General features: G+C 38.3%; 1 protein-coding gene across 4 annotated transcripts in view; it reads right to left on the bottom strand.

Annotated features, from left to right (window-relative positions):
• Window positions 1-7,452: 7,452 nt before the first annotated feature.
• LOC143298730 (tyrosine-protein kinase Btk-like) overlaps window positions 7,453-16,117 on the bottom strand; it is a 44,590-nt gene continuing 35,925 nt past the window's right edge. For all 4 annotated transcript variants that reach the window (XM_076611653.1, XM_076611654.1, XM_076611652.1 and 1 more), the window contains exons 13-18: window positions 14,389-14,492; window positions 13,876-13,964; window positions 12,897-13,095; window positions 11,082-11,200; window positions 9,769-9,929; window positions 7,453-8,302 (exon numbers count right to left, since the gene is read on the bottom strand). In XM_076611653.1, the coding sequence (XP_076467768.1) occupies window positions 8,225-8,302; window positions 9,769-9,929; window positions 11,082-11,200; window positions 12,897-13,095; window positions 13,876-13,964; window positions 14,389-14,492 (750 nt within the window). In that variant the 3' untranslated portion in view covers window positions 7,453-8,224. The remainder of the gene's footprint in view (window positions 8,303-9,768; window positions 9,930-11,081; window positions 11,201-12,896; window positions 13,096-13,875; window positions 13,965-14,388; window positions 14,493-16,117) is intronic.

Genomic DNA, 16,117 nt, shown 5'->3' on the forward strand with positions numbered 1-16,117 from the left:
TGCTGCTAGTATTTCACCATATTCTGAAAAGTTTGCAGAGTTACCCATGAATTTTTGCTTCAAGTTTAAAAGCGCAAGCTTATTGAAACTTGAGAAAATAACATAATTATTTTCAGCAGCGACTTTGAGGTGCATATATATATATATATATAAAGCCTTTTTAGCCTGTTATTGTTGATTGTCATTTCAAACAGAATTGAGTTTATTTTCATCATTTTGAGACCACCCCTTTTGTATGACCACAAACTTAACCTTTCATCAATTTGCTATTTTCGTCATCCCAAATAGATTAATATGTAACAAATATTAGAACCTCACACACTCAACTAACCTACAAAGGATGTCAGTGGATCTGCTAAATCACTAACAGACATCAATAAAGAGAAGCTACTCTACATTTACAAGGTACACAGCTTCAAGTCAGTGTTGCTTATGCTACTGATTCAGCAAGCACACAGGTGTATTGGAAAAATACACAGACACTTCCTTTTGTTTCCTGTCAAAGTGGATTTTTCTACAGAATGTTGCCAGGGACAACCCTTTTGTTGCCGCGGGTTCTTTACGTGTGCTAAATGTATACTGCACACGGGACCTCAGTTTATTGTTTTATCCGAATGACTAGAGTCAAGACCACCACTCAAGGTCTAGTGGAGGGGAAGAAAATACTGGCGACTGTGCCGAGATTCGAACCAATGCGCTTATATTCTCTCGCTTCCTAGGCAGACGCTGTGGGCTTTCTTGATACGGAATAACTTACCTTTTGATGAAGTGAGTTACTTCTCTTTATTGTAGTTTGGAGATAATGTTTTGATGATTGTAATTCTACTAAGGGTTTCCTTCTTTGACCAGGATATTTGCAAACAATTGATGTTTAGCGTTCCTGATTAAGGCTGATGTTATCATCAACCTAGATATTTTGAAAACTTGACGACAAGCACTGTGAAAACCCTTGGATTCCACTAGAATGATAATTCTGACATATATCTGATTCTTCCATATCCCCTGTCCAAATCACCTATGACATGTGTTAATTCATTTTTAGACCAAATAATGTGGAAAAAATAGTTCAAGCATTGTATAAATTTGAAATGATTCACAGTTAAACATGTGTTGCAATATAAGGGCTTCAAATATTTTCTGCAGTTAATGGTTTTGATGTGTCTTGTTAAAATGCCAGTATTTTCTGCACATGTGTACAAAGTGAACATGGATCACCCATTCTAACAAATCAAAAAATTGTAATTAATGTGCTATACATGCTTAGGATTTTTTATATGATGTATGTTATCAATAAAGTAATAAGCTGACAGCTTTTATTAAATCTTCTTTGTTGCCTTCTCTTGGAATGCACATTATAAGTCCCTGTCTTCATGTTATGAACATTTGACCATTTGTGAATATTCCATTTACTGGAGGAACATTTGTGAATATTCCATTTACTGGAGGAACATGAAATGCTACTGTGGCATTCCAGGAGAGAAAAAAAACCCAGAGAGACCCTTATTTTTAAATATTTTCCATTTTCATGGGTGATTCTAATGCCTTAGCTGTTTGATCCATCATCATTTAAACAAGTTGCACCTTGTACATTCAGAACTATAGCCCAGTTAATGTTGAATATATTTGCTTTGTTTGATTTTTATAGGTTTACAAAGGTTTTTACTTAAACTTTGTGTTTTTGTAACAGTTGTTTTATTACATAGAGAATAGTGTGCTTATACTGAATAAAGGTATATGCTTAAACATTATGTTTGTTTTCCTAGTAATACTCAATCTTGATTTACTGATTTTATGGCAAACTAGCATGTACGTAATAGAAAAGAGTAAATTTAGGCACATAACTTCCTATTTATAATTGAAGATACCTCCACAAGGTGGAGAGAGTGAAAGACTGAGAGATACAGGGTGTGTGGGCATAACAGTGAAGGTGGTTTGCAGACACAAAGAACAGAGACAGACAAAAAGACTTGCTGACATATTTCATAAATTTTATTTCAGTCACACATGTTACAAACAAGTATAATCTAAAAGAAAAAGTAAAAATATACCTGTCTCTAAACTGCAGTTCAGCAAAAAATGAAAGAAAAAAGAAACAAACAAAAAAACTAACCAATCCAAAACTACAAAATAATTATTGGTACATAAAAGTTAAGATTTTTGTTTTAGTGGAATAAACAACAGGTGATTGTTTAAAAAAAAACAAAAAAACTATTAAACAAAAAGCAGCTAAAGTTCACTTTCTCTTTTTGTTCAAGTACAATCGTTAACTCTCTGTTAATACTCATTTTGAGTGGGAAGTGCAGTCAATATTCTGTTCACAATGAAATACAAGCTGAGTTTAAAAAGGAATGTATTGGGTCAAGGTAAGCAGGAATCAGGTAACCAATTAGAAGCATTTTCCAGACATGTAAATGTATCTATTGTGAAAAACTAAAAAATACACAACAAAATGGAATATTCAACAAAAATGGAAATTAATGCTTTGTCAGTAAGTATGTCACAAAATTAAACACTTCAGTGCAAAAGCACAATCGAGCAAGATATGGCTTCTCTGTGAATGTTTGTTAAGAACGTCAGCTTTATATCTCACAGTTCCAAAGATCCTGTAAATGTTACATTGATATGACTGAAAACATCATACTAAATGTTCCTTGCCGGCATTTTTAATGTTTGACATGTATTTTCATCAAGAAGAAAAAGAACCAGTGTGTAAACTAAGCTCAGTTCAGATATATTAAAAGACAAGAGGAGCTTCACACACATTCTTTTCAGTGATGAGTTCATGTCACCAAAACCATCAATTGATTTGAGAGAAATGCCATTGCCATAATGTAGTTTAGTAGTGAAATCCAACATGAGATATAACAGTTTCAGTTTCAGTAGCTCAAGGAGGCATCGCTGCGTTCGGACAAAACCATATACGCCAAACCACATCTGCCAAGCAGATGCCTGACCAGCAGCGTAACCCAACACGCTTAGTCAGGCCTTGAGAGAAAAAAAAAAGGTGAATAAATAATAGATAAGCTTAAATAAATAAATAAATAAATAATAATATATAACAAGTCCCCTATAACAATCCCCCTCTCCCATCCCCTCCACAAAACAAACACATCTGCAATGAAATCCAACATAGAAGTCAAAACGACAACAAACAAACAAAAGTCAATGGCTGCTTGAAACAAATATTTCATTTTAACAAAAGTTATCTTTACAGAATCATTTTTATGTTCACAGCAAATAGAAAACATGCACCCTTATGACAGCAACTGTATCTATAAAGATCTACATTTCCAACGATAAGAAGTGTCACACCTTATTTTCTTTCTTTCTTTCTTTTTTTTAATTGATAAAAATAGACTATAAACATTTCCCTTACAAATGTGATAATCCCATAAATTCCACAATTTGAACTGAAACGTGCAAAATAGCCATGAGACAAAAAATTCAGCAGCTTTTCTTGTTACCATACATTCAAAAGCCTCAAATTGGATATTTGTCACTAAAAATATAATTTAGTTTCAAATCGTTTCCATAACAATATGTACTGTGCAGCCAAGAAATGTACTCATTCATTGTTAACCTTTGGTGCTTGGTAAACAAAATTATAAAATAATAAAATAAAATAAAATAAAACAAGCAGTTGGCAACTTTTTTTGTGTGAACAGTTGTTGAAAACGTGTATTATAAGTTGTGTTGTTTTTTTTTAATAGCATTTAAAAAACAGACAGAAAAAAAAAGCGCTGTAAATTAAACAGCTTTGACTTGTTCCCTATATAACTGATGTTGGTAATAAAATTGGTGACACATTTTGCATACTTTTCTGTCTCATTCCTCTCTCTTTATTCCTTCTTTCATCATTCTGTAAACCCTGCACTCTTTCTCTCTTGTTTTTTTCTTCTTCTTCTTGCTTCTCTTTTACATCTTTATTAGCTTCACTTTCAGCACAAAAAAACCCCAAAAACAACAACAACTAAAAAACAAATTAACACACACACTTTCACACAAATGTGCACACACACTCAAATCACTTACATAGCATATAAACACACACACACACACACACACACATACATACATATGTATATATGTATGTAATGTATGTATATGTATATATATTTATGTGCATGGCTTTCTTAGATTATATATTCATTTAAGGTTAACCAGTATATACTTCATGTGAAGTTAACCAGTATAAACAATCAAAAGCTTTTCAGCTGGAATGTGGAAGACAAAATCACTAATAAAGAGTGGTTGAATAACAATGGATGCATGAAAGAAAGTAAGAGGGAGAGACAGACAGACACGAGAAAATGCAATGGGTATGGACAGGGAAACAGCAAGCATCCTAAAAGGAAAAGCAACAACACACGGATGTATTGCGCTAATCTTAGTTGTTGGTTTTCTTCATAATCGTACACAATTAGTGTTTAAATTTCTTTCAGACTGCAAGTGAACAACACTAAAGCTGAATTTTTTGTTTTGTTTTTGTTTTTGCGATACCATATAAACGGTTTATTCTGATCCACTTGACTGAACGTTACTGAGGGTAACAGGGGAAACCCAGTGTGGACAAGGAGTACTCCACATCCTCAGCGATGATCAGCTGTGGATAAAAGACGGAATGTCAGGAGCAGGGAAACGAACCGTCAGACCACTGGTTAGTGCAGTGCACTTGACAAGACAGGACAGAAAACCGTACCACCCTGGTCATTCCACTTGCTTGCCATCAGGAGACTTTAGCAACATAAAAACTGAAAGGTTGGTCGAGTCCCTTTTGTCATGTTTCATTGCGGGAATCTCCCCTCCAGGAGCAGAATGTCCCACACAAGTGAGTGCAAGACCTTTCTTCCATCAAACAAGTAAAGTGAAAAATTTTCTTTTAAAAGTTGTATCTTTGGTTTATATTGGAAGACAAAGAAGCAATGCTACAGTTCATTGTAACTTAGGCTTACAATGGAAGACTGGAAAGCAGAGCTACAATTCACTTTATTTCAGGCTAAACTGTCCAAACCAGAGTTTGAAGCCAGAGCAATGCGCTAACCTTTGCACACACAGCCACATGTTGCTCAAAGAACATTAACAGTTGATCACATACTAATTTGCCACATGTTAAAGTCCCACATCCCTGACCTGAAATGATCTACAGTGATAACGGTTTTTCAGCAGTCTATTGCAACTGCATGATTTTTTTTTCCAAAAAATGTGGTGGTGGTGGGTGTGTGTGCTCATATCATGCATATATATATATATATATATATGTGTGTGTGTGTGTGTATGTATGTGAGTGTGTGTGTGTGTCTGTTTCCTCTTTTTCAACAAAAACTCAGCAGCAGCTGCTTCAACATCTCAGTACACAAAGACGTTTTCATGGTGCAGAATTACATCTAATGCCTGATAAGACACACAAAAAAAGAAAAAAATTGGTTGAAGGTTCCACAGCCTTAAAAGGCTGTTTATCTCACTGTGTGAATGGCACAATCCCACCCTGTCCTAAGATTCCAAGATACAACAAGATACAAGATACACCTTTGATTGTCCTTAAAACATGGAAAAGTGTCTCAGCTGCATGTAGAACAACTTCTCTGACTGATGTACATATTTGCAGCTAGATAGAGTGTTGAAAAATGGAGTAGCGCACCTTTCTCAAGGACACAAAACCATGCCGAACTCTAAACAATGGACAGTGGGTCAACACGTCACGGTGCCTCATAAATACAACGATAGAACAAGTTGAATTGTTTGCACACAAATCTCAGGCTAAATGTACCACAGTTATAGAACAATAAATAAAGCTGTACAATTTTTTTTTAATTTTTGGCTCACTTTGTGTGTGTGTGTGTGTGTGTGTGTCCGAGGTAAACTTTAACATTGCCATTTTCTCTGGAAATACTTTGTCTGCCAATACCAAATTTGGCTTAAACATTGCAGGAAAAAATAATCTTCACAGTCATACCAATAATGCGTTGTACGTCTCCCGACGCGATGGCATTGTCTCTCGTATCGCCGAATTTAAAGGATTTCTTAAATAATCATTGACATTTTTACTGCATATGAATGTTTTAAAGTGGATACTGAATTAACTAGAATGAAAAGAAAAGAGAAATTGAATGGACAGTGTTGTACTTTTGATGCTTGTCAAACACGGATTTCTGCAGATATATAAATATCGGACACACATTGCAGTGTGTTTCAGGCCATGGGAACATCTCCTTTACCTCGGACTTGAAAGAAATTCTTAAATGGCCAATATACCAAAAGGACATGATTTAAATGGCGTTTTCACTTTGATTACCGTTCTCGATTTATTCCGCTAAACGAATATGCTTAAATAATAATTTTTGAACATTTCATTGAATGCTGCATTAGTGCATAAAACCACACGTTCTTGACCAGAACATCCTTGGTTCAAATCTGCTTTGAAGTTGTTGGTTTTTTTGTTTGTTTGGTTGTTTTTTTGTCTTTTTTAAACGCAAAGCTTTATATAATTATAATAATGAATAGAGAACACATTTCAACAAACTAATTCTTTTTAGTTTTTTTTTTTTTCTTTTTTGTTTCAGTGTATATCACAAGTGAGTCTTGAAGGCCTTGCCTTTCTTGTTTTATTTATATTTTTACAGAACAGAGTAAATGTTGGGCATATTAGCAAGTGACATGGTATCACATAGTTAATTGCAACTGCGTTTTCACACTTGGATGTTTTGCTTCCAGTCAGTTGCCCGCACAACTGAAGTTTGGGTAATAATAAGTTCTGTCTCTTATAGGCTGCAAATTGCAGTGTATTTTGAGAAATGAAGAAAAGGAGAGAAAAAAAAAAGAAGGATTTATTTTCTTATCTTGAACCCAGTTTAAGACCACAACAATTCATCATTCAATACATTTCAAAATTCATTATCTGTTAATTCAAACTATGGTGACATCTTTGCACTGGTTTGCAAGAAAGTGTTACCTCTACACACACACAACAACAACAACAACAACAACAACAACAACAAAATAAAGGCCAATCCATACTGCAAACAATGTTATGGAAATCATGTTGAATATTTAGTGCATTTCCTTTATGTCTGTACTGGGCACGTTGCTTTGCGGGTAAAAATTGCTAACACAATACTATTATTGCAATTCCAAAACCAGCTTAAAGTATAGTTACTTTGTGAAAATCCCATCTATGCATACATGCGAAGATGAAAAAAAAAAAAAAAAAAAAGACATGTAAAAACTGAATAAAAGTATGTTGTCATTATTGTTACACATGATATTACATTCTTTTTAAAGCATTTCTTTCCCCAGACCAAAAGAAGTGGGGAGAAAACCTAAAACAAACAAATACCAAAGACAATTCAACAATTCTCACAGACAATGAAAAATGAACTTGTGTTAGAACATACCAAGTCAAATAAAAGAACGACAAAATCAAACAACAAACTATTGTCTGTGTATATTTTTTAATTTATGTTTGTACCTTTTATGTACTAATCCCTCAATATTCCTTGTGACCTCGATACACCTGGTAATAAAGACATGTTCTATTCTATTCTATTCAAGAAAGATTAAACAAAAAAAGAAATGAAACCAATACCAGTTTTATCAACACCGGTTTGTTCATGGTCATAATGCAGTGGTGGCCAAGTGGTAATATACCTGCCCAGGAAGCAAGGGAATCTGAAGCACATAGGATCGAATCCCACATGCTTCAGAATTTTCTCCCCCTCCTCTAGATCTTGAGTGGTGGTCTGGACGCTAGTCATTTGGATGAGATGAAAAACCTGGTCACGTGTAGCACGCACTTTGTGCACATGAAAGGACCCATGGCAACATAATGGTTGTCCCTGGCAAAATTATGTAGAAAAAAATCTGCTTTGATAACATATATACTTGGATGCAGAACAAAAAAACAAACAAAAAAGGGGAAAAAAAGATTAGCCCTGCACTTTAACAATGCTCTCTCCTTGGGGAGAACAGCCTGAAAACAAAAGAAATCTGTTGTGACGAAAGAGTAATACAGCACGATAAAATAATCATCACAATGGTTGTCAACTTCATTGTAGTAAAGAACTTGCCTGTCAGAATGATAAACCGTCCCTCTCAATTTGGTTCGTTCACATCATGTCCTTGGTAATTAGCACAGACAGGTGCTTCTGGCCAAACACAACACCTGTAACGACATGGCGGACAGGTGACAAGGGGAGGAAAAGAGTCACAACTGGGATGCCCGTGATCCCTAGCTGTAATTGCCAGTCTGGTTGAAGACAAGGAGTTGAGAACACAGGTCCTTGAAACTCGGCCTCAGGTCCGCTTCCTGAGTGGGGAAAAAACAAGGAACTGAACTCAGTTGATCACTCACTCTTCTTCTTCTTCTTCTTCTGCGTTCGTGGGCTGCAACTCCCACGTTCACTCGTATATACGCGAGTGGGCTTTTATGTGTATGAACTTTTTTAACCCGCCTTGTAGGCAGCCATACTCCACTTTCGGGGTGTGCATGCTGGGTGTGTTCTTGTTTCTATAAGCCCACCGAACGCTGACATGGATTACAGGATCTTTAATGTGTGTATTTGATCTTCTGCTTGCATATACACACAAAGGGGGTTCAGGCACTGGCAGGTCTGCACATATGTTGACCTGGGAGATCGTAAAAATCCCCACCCTTTACCCACCAAGCGCCGTCACCGTGATTCGAACCCGGGACCCTCAGACTGAAAATCCAACGCTTTAACCATTCGGCTATTGCGCCCGTCGATCACTCACTCAGTCACTTGCTCATTTGCTTGCTCACAAAACTGACTCTTTCATACTCACTCAATCAAGTAAACAAAATATATAAATAAATATAATAAAAATAAATCCCTGAAATATCAATCCATCTCTTCTTCTTTGTGACTACCACGTTCACTCGTACACAAGTACCAGTGAGCTTTTACATGCATGACCAGTTTTACCTGGCCATACAGGCAGACATGTTTCTTTTTTTGAGGTGTATCAATCAGCTGATCCAATCAGTCCTTCCATCCAGCTAACCATCCTATCTTCATCCACCAATAGGATGGACAATTTTCGTCCACATCTGTGAACTTTGGAGTGTCTTTGTGGCAAGTGTGTGTTCTCCTTTTTACACACTTGTGTGCGTAAGGTGGAGTGTTGGCCTGGTGTTAACGCGTCTGTCTAGGAAGCGAGAGAATATGAGCATATGGAACTGAATCCCATCCTCACCTGTATTTTGTCCTCCTCCACTAGACCTTGAGTGGTGGTCTGGATGCTAGTCATTTGTATGAGATGATAAACTGAGCTCCTGTGTGTAGCATGCACTTGGTGCATGTAAAAGAACACACAGCAACAAAAGGTTTGTCTCTGGCAATGTAGAAAAATCCTCTGACAGCAAAACAAATACACTTGCAGGCAGAAAAGAAGAAAAAAATGAAGGGGGTGGTGCTGCACTGGAGTGACATGGTCACAGTGAAATCTGTTGTGACAAAGAATAATACAGTACAATACAGTGCTATGCTATACTTGACTTCACATCCAGCTGCAGTATTTTTACACATTTCCTGTTCGTCTGTTTGAGTTGTGTTGTGATTTCAGGGATGGAGGATTAGAATGTCGCACACCATTTTACACAAACATATAAACATCCATCCATCCATCCACTCCCCTCCCCCCCAACACCCCCCCCCCCTCCCCACACCCCCTCCCTACACCCCCTGACACACACAAACACACACACACATACAGATTGCACATGCACAATAAACAAAACGAAGTAGTAGGTACCTTATCCCAGCATCGCAACATGATCTGATAGATAACCCCTGGAGTGTTGGTTGGCCTCTCCAACCTTCGGTTCTGTGTGACCACATAGTCCACCACATCCACATTACGTTTGTTATGATACGGCATCTGACCACAGGTGAATACCTCCCACATCAGCACACCTGAAAAAGACAAAGAAGACTGTCATAAGTATGTTTGCACCTTGAAGTAGTGGGGAAGGTCAAACATCTCTTGCATGTCTACACCTATACATTGTAAGCAACAGGGCAGAAACATCAGCACATGAGAGATGCTTGCTCTTGACCATTCAGCTTGGCGCAGCAAGATCTCCACAAGAGCCTGTGCAGCTGAAGCCAGGTGCATCACCGAGGCGCAATGAAAACGTACTGTGCACAAGGCCCGAGCAGCATCCACTGCCACGACAGCACCCACTCACTTGTGTCCCACATGTGGGCAAGTCACTTTCGGACCCACAGCCACTTATCTTCCATCTGATATTTGAAGCCATGGTCATGTTGGAATCTGAAGGATGAACATCATCATCAAGCAACAGGTAAACAGTAACAGCTAAAAGTGTGTGTGAAAAGCTAATAATTGGACTCTTCCTATCAAGGGGTAGAAGAGACACACACACAGTTTTCACTGGATTCTGTCAGGAAGACAGTACACAGTTCTTCAACGGATGTTCTTGTTCAGTGCATCAACGCATGGACTCTCCACTGAAGCTGGGGTCATTATTTCTGAGTCCGGGGGTCTAAGACAGAAGGTCTGGGAACTGATCATAGATTGACTTACCAGTGTTCACCTGACATTTAGTTTTAAGCCAGAAGCTTATTGCCTCAGGCCTGATCACTCTGGTCCACAAACGGAGAGCTGACAATGGTAATGTTATCTTCAGCCACACTTGGTTCAAAGAGTGCACAGATTTGTGATTTTTGGTACCACTTGGTCACTTTTTTTCCAAACCCGTGAAAAAACCCAAAGATTTCTCCCTCCCTCCTTCACTTTGTTTCTATTGTCACCAACACCATACTTTATGTTACTCCAAACAACAAAGAATATAGCAATTAAAATCAATGAAACAAAGTCAGGTGCAAATTTTTGGCAAAACTGTCTTTCTCACATGAAATAGACAAAGAATACTCTAAAACATTTGGTACAAAGTACTGACCTTCTTCCACTTTTTCAACTGCTTTCCAAGCTTTTTAGACCAAAGTAGTCATTGATATAATAACCCTGAGCATTTCAGACCTACATCGGTCTAATCAGTAATGTAGTCTATAGTTTTATAAGCACAGATCCAGGGTACTGACCAAATGCCCAAACATCAGATTTGCTGGAGAAGCGAGTATACTGCAACACTTCTGGTGGTGACCACTTCACAGGGAACTTGGTGCCTGCTGAACTCTGGTACTCGTCATCCAACACATACCTGACGCACATACACACACACACACACTCACACACACACACACACCACACACACACACACACACACACACACACACACACACACACACACAAACACACACAAAACCAGTGACCATGAGTAAGATGTGTGAACCAGCATATTCAGTAGGCCTCTGGTTCTAATCTGTCCAACATGTACCTCTCTCTCTCACACACACACACACACACACACACACACACACACACACACACACACACACACACACACACAACACACATGCATACACACATGCACATACGCACACACACACACACACACACACACACAGCACATCCACTCACAAATACACTGGAAAAAAAAGTCCATCCCTCATGTGAGACAAATGAGACAAAACTGTTACTCAAATGCAAGAAAAAAAAAAAGAAGAAAAGTTTTCAACTGGAGAGGGGCCTTTCGCATGTCAGCAGGCAGTGAGTTCCAGACAGTTGGGGCTGAGAAACTAAATGATCGGTGACCGAAGGTTTTCAGTTTAGTGCCTGGCACACAAAGTAACCATTCAGCTGAAGACTGAAGTGATCAAAGTGTAACTCTCTACTGAAACACACAGTCAGTACACCATGTGGATCAGGATACCACCAAACAGCTTACCAAAAATGAAATCGTCAGAAAAATTTTGACATCAGCATAACATTGGAACAAACTATGTTTAACCATTAATAGAATTGATGAAATTGGGTGGCTTTAGTTGACATTGTGGAATCATGTTGAACAATTTTGACATCAGCATAACATTGGAACAAACTATGTTTAACCATTAATAGAATTGATGAAATTGGATGGCTTTAGTTGACATTGTGACTGTTTTGTTACATTGTAACAAAGCTTGACATCCTTCCCCTGCAATAGAAAATTGATTAGCCCCCCACCCCCACCCCCACCCCCCCCCCTTGATTGAGCTTGAGGTGAACAGGTCCACTGAGTTGTTTTGACATGGACAGAGTCGTGTGTCTGAGAGTGTAAGGTTTTTCACACAAACCTGGTGGTGAAAAATTTTAATAAAATCTGGCATTGTACTTAACTCATACTCTGTGTATGTGAAGATTTTTGTTTTTCATATATATATACTTTTATACCTGAACATGATCAGGGGTGTTTGAGTGTCAGATGTCATTAACATTCACAATGCCATGTGTTTTGATCGACTGCATGCAATACTTTCTAATGTATATTGTATGTGGTTCTGTTATGATGAAATGGTAACTCTCTTCTACTTAAATCTATTGCTCTGTTCTGGGAACACTGGGCACAATCCTTGAATCAAAATGGCATACTGAAAGATCAGACATTTGTCTCTTTGCAAGGTGACATATGTACTAAAGGCAGGCAAGCTGTCCTTTTGCACACACACACACACACACACACACACACAGGCAAGCATAAGACACACACAAACAACAAGCACTTCACACACACACACACACACACACACACACACACACACACACACACACACAGAGGCAAACATAAGACACACACAAACAACAAGCACTTCACACACACACACACACACACACACACACACACACACACACACACAGAGGCAAACATAAGACACACACAAACAACAAGCACTTCACACACACACACACACACACACACACACACCTCCTACACCCCCAAACCCCAAACTCAAAACATACAAACAAAGACCACACACCTGGTCAGTCCAAAGTCCGCCACTTTGACCTGAGAGTTATCTCCCACCAGACAGTTGCGGGCGGCCAGGTCACGGTGGATGAAGTTGCGACTCTCCAGGTAGGCCATGCCCTGACTCACCTGGACGCAAAAGTCCAACAGCCGTCCCGTCTGCTCCTTCAGGCGGGCTGAATGGCGCTGCAGGTAACGATTCAGGGCACCTGAGGCACAGGTGACAAAAGAATTAGTGCTTGGATCTCTTCTGCACTGAATGGGACTGGGGAGGTGGAGGTAGTCAGTGGAAATGGGAACAGGATGGTTGTGAATTGGGGAGGTTGGTTTTGCAGTAGTAACACGTGTGGTCTCACTGTGTTTTGATCTCTCTTCTTTTTTATTAATATTATTATTATTATTATTAATCCTTTTGATTGCAGACTGCTTCTTTCATTTTAGTCCTTCTTATTGGGCAAAGGCTGGCTGTAAATTTTCTTAAAAAATCAGCGTAAGTTTCTTATCCATTACCATCGTTAATACAGATTTTTGTCTCTCGTCTTGTTTTGTCAGAGGTATGCAGCTTGTGAATCTTTCTCACTTTCCTTACTGACTAGTAGATGAATGGTCTTATCATGATTTTCTTATCCTTTCCAACCACTACACCCTTCAACTCTCTTTTGGGGAATTTTTGTTTTTACTGCACTGGCTTCCAGTCTGAGAGAGAATAAAGTTCAAAGTGACCTGTGCCTGTGTCTCACTGACTGTGCTCCATTCTATGCCTGTGAGCTGTTCAACCTCTACATTACCTCTTAGCCTCACTGTACACATATTTCTTCTGATACACATTCTGTGTGTGTGTGTGTATGTGTGTGTGTGTGTGTGTGTGTGTGTGTGTGCATGTGTGTGTGTGTACGTGCATGTGTGCATGCGTGCATGTGTGCGTACATCCATATCTAACTGTCGGTGCACATGTGCCTGCCTGTACAATGAGTAATTAACTCTCTCACCATTTCTCATCAGCTCGGTGACAATACACAGGGGGCGCTGCTTTGTCACCACGCCATACAGCTGCACCAGGTTTTTGTTATTTAGCTGCCTGAAAACAGAAAATGAAGGAGTGAGTGAATGAAAACAGAAAGAAAGACAGAAGGAGGGAAAGAAAGAACAAAATGAGAGAAGAAAACAAAAACAAAACAAAAAAGTACATAAATCAATCAATAAATAAATATGCTTAGAATAAATGAATCATGAACTAATTATCAGAGTAATCTCAATGTTCAGGAAAGTCTGCTTAGGGAAAACATAGTACAAAAATTCATGGCTTGATTCACATGTCATATGAAGGTAGTAAAATATTTGAAATAAGTAAATCATAAACATAATTTCTCACAATAATTCTCTTTCTTTACTTTTTTTTTTTCCTGGAAAGCTTGTCAAGAAAAAATGTCTTAGTTTGGTAGGTTTCATTGAAACGAAATAATTTATAGGAAACAGAGTAAGTTTTTGATGGAGAGTCTTACGTCATGATTTTGGCTTCTTCAATGAATTCATCTTCTCCCATGGTGCCTTCCTTGATACGTTTGACAGCCACATATGTTCCCTTGAATACTCCTTTGTGCACACTCTGCAAGCACACACACACAGCAATGTAAGCCAGTAACCACAAGGCAAACTTTCAACAGTCATCCATGATATGCAAAATCATTCAGATATTTAAAAATCAAATGTACAAAGTCACCAGGAACAGTACTGTTATACTTATTCACAATGTACAAAAAATCATCAAGAAACTGAAATGCACAACGTCATCAGAAACAGTACTGAATTCTTATATATGACATTAAAAAATCATCATTAATTAAATGTAAAAAATTGTCAAAAAATTTCATCAAGAAATCCAAATGTACAAAGTCATCAGCTAGAATACGAGTACTACAGGTGTGGTGGTTTAGTGGTAAGAGCACCAGATTCTCGCCCAAGTTTCCTGAGTTTGATCCCTGGCACACCTGGTGGGTTAAGAGTGGAGATATTTCCAATTTCCCAGGTCATCATCTGTGCCTGTATGCTCCTCATGTGTACACACATGCAGAAGATCAAGCACGCATGTTACAGATTCTGTAATCCATGTCAGTGTTTGCTGGGTTATGGAAACAACATACCCAGCATGCACCCTGTGAAAACGGAGAATGATTACCATACCGTCATACATGTAAAAAGTTGTGTGTGTGTGTGTGTGTGTGTGTGTGTGTGTGTGTGTGACCTGACTTAATGGTACAGGAAACGAATAATGAGCACCAAAAGGCAGCTCTCACTGGGCTCTACCCAGGTAGGCAGCCTGCTGTGCAGGTGACTCTGTGTTTGCAAAGCACTTAGAGCTTGGTCTCTGACAGAGGATAGGTGCTATATAAGTATCCCTATAATATCACACCATATCATACTTATCCATTACATGCAAAAACTCATCAAGAAATTCAAATGTGCAAAGTCATCAAAAAAAAAAAAAAAAAAAAAAAAAAAAATCACCAGGAAATCATCACCAACAGTAAATATACACTAATGCATGACAAGCCAAAAAAACAAAAACAAAAAAAAAGTATCAACAAGTCAGCTTTCAAATGTGAATGTCCTTTTTACTCTGCCGAGTAGGCAACCATACCCAGTTTTCCTGGGTGTTCATACTAGATATATCTGCGTTTCCATAACCCATCAAACACTTGACATGGACTGTAAGATCTTCAATGTGTGGATTTGATTTTCTGCATGTGCACACGCACAAAGGGGATCAAGACACAGTCAGATCAGCACAGATGTTGACCTGCCATTTTGGAAAAAAAACAAAAACACAAAAAAAACACACACACAACTAACATCCACCTTTAATTCATCAGGCTCCGATACCAGAATCAAACCCAGGACCCCAGATTGAAAGTCCAACTCTTCCCACTTGGCTAACTCACCCATTGGGAACAAACAAGAAGGGTGGTACTAAAAAGTGATGGATATATGGAAGAGATGGAACAGTCAGAACAATCATGATGATGATAAAATCTATTGAAATGTGAGGATGAGACTCCATGTGCATGCATTATTTAATGCTCATAGCGGCTTACATGTCTCTTTATATAGTGACTTTACAATTAAAAAAAAAACAAAAAAAACCCAACCTTTTTACCATAGTTGCACTGTCCTTGACCTGTGTGTGTGTGTGTGTGTGTGTGTGTGTGTGTGTGTGTGTGTTCATGCATGCAT

Source organism: Babylonia areolata, chromosome 24, assembly GCF_041734735.1.
Source record: "Babylonia areolata isolate BAREFJ2019XMU chromosome 24, ASM4173473v1, whole genome shotgun sequence".
Taxonomy (NCBI): Eukaryota; Metazoa; Mollusca; class Gastropoda; order Neogastropoda; family Buccinidae; genus Babylonia; species Babylonia areolata.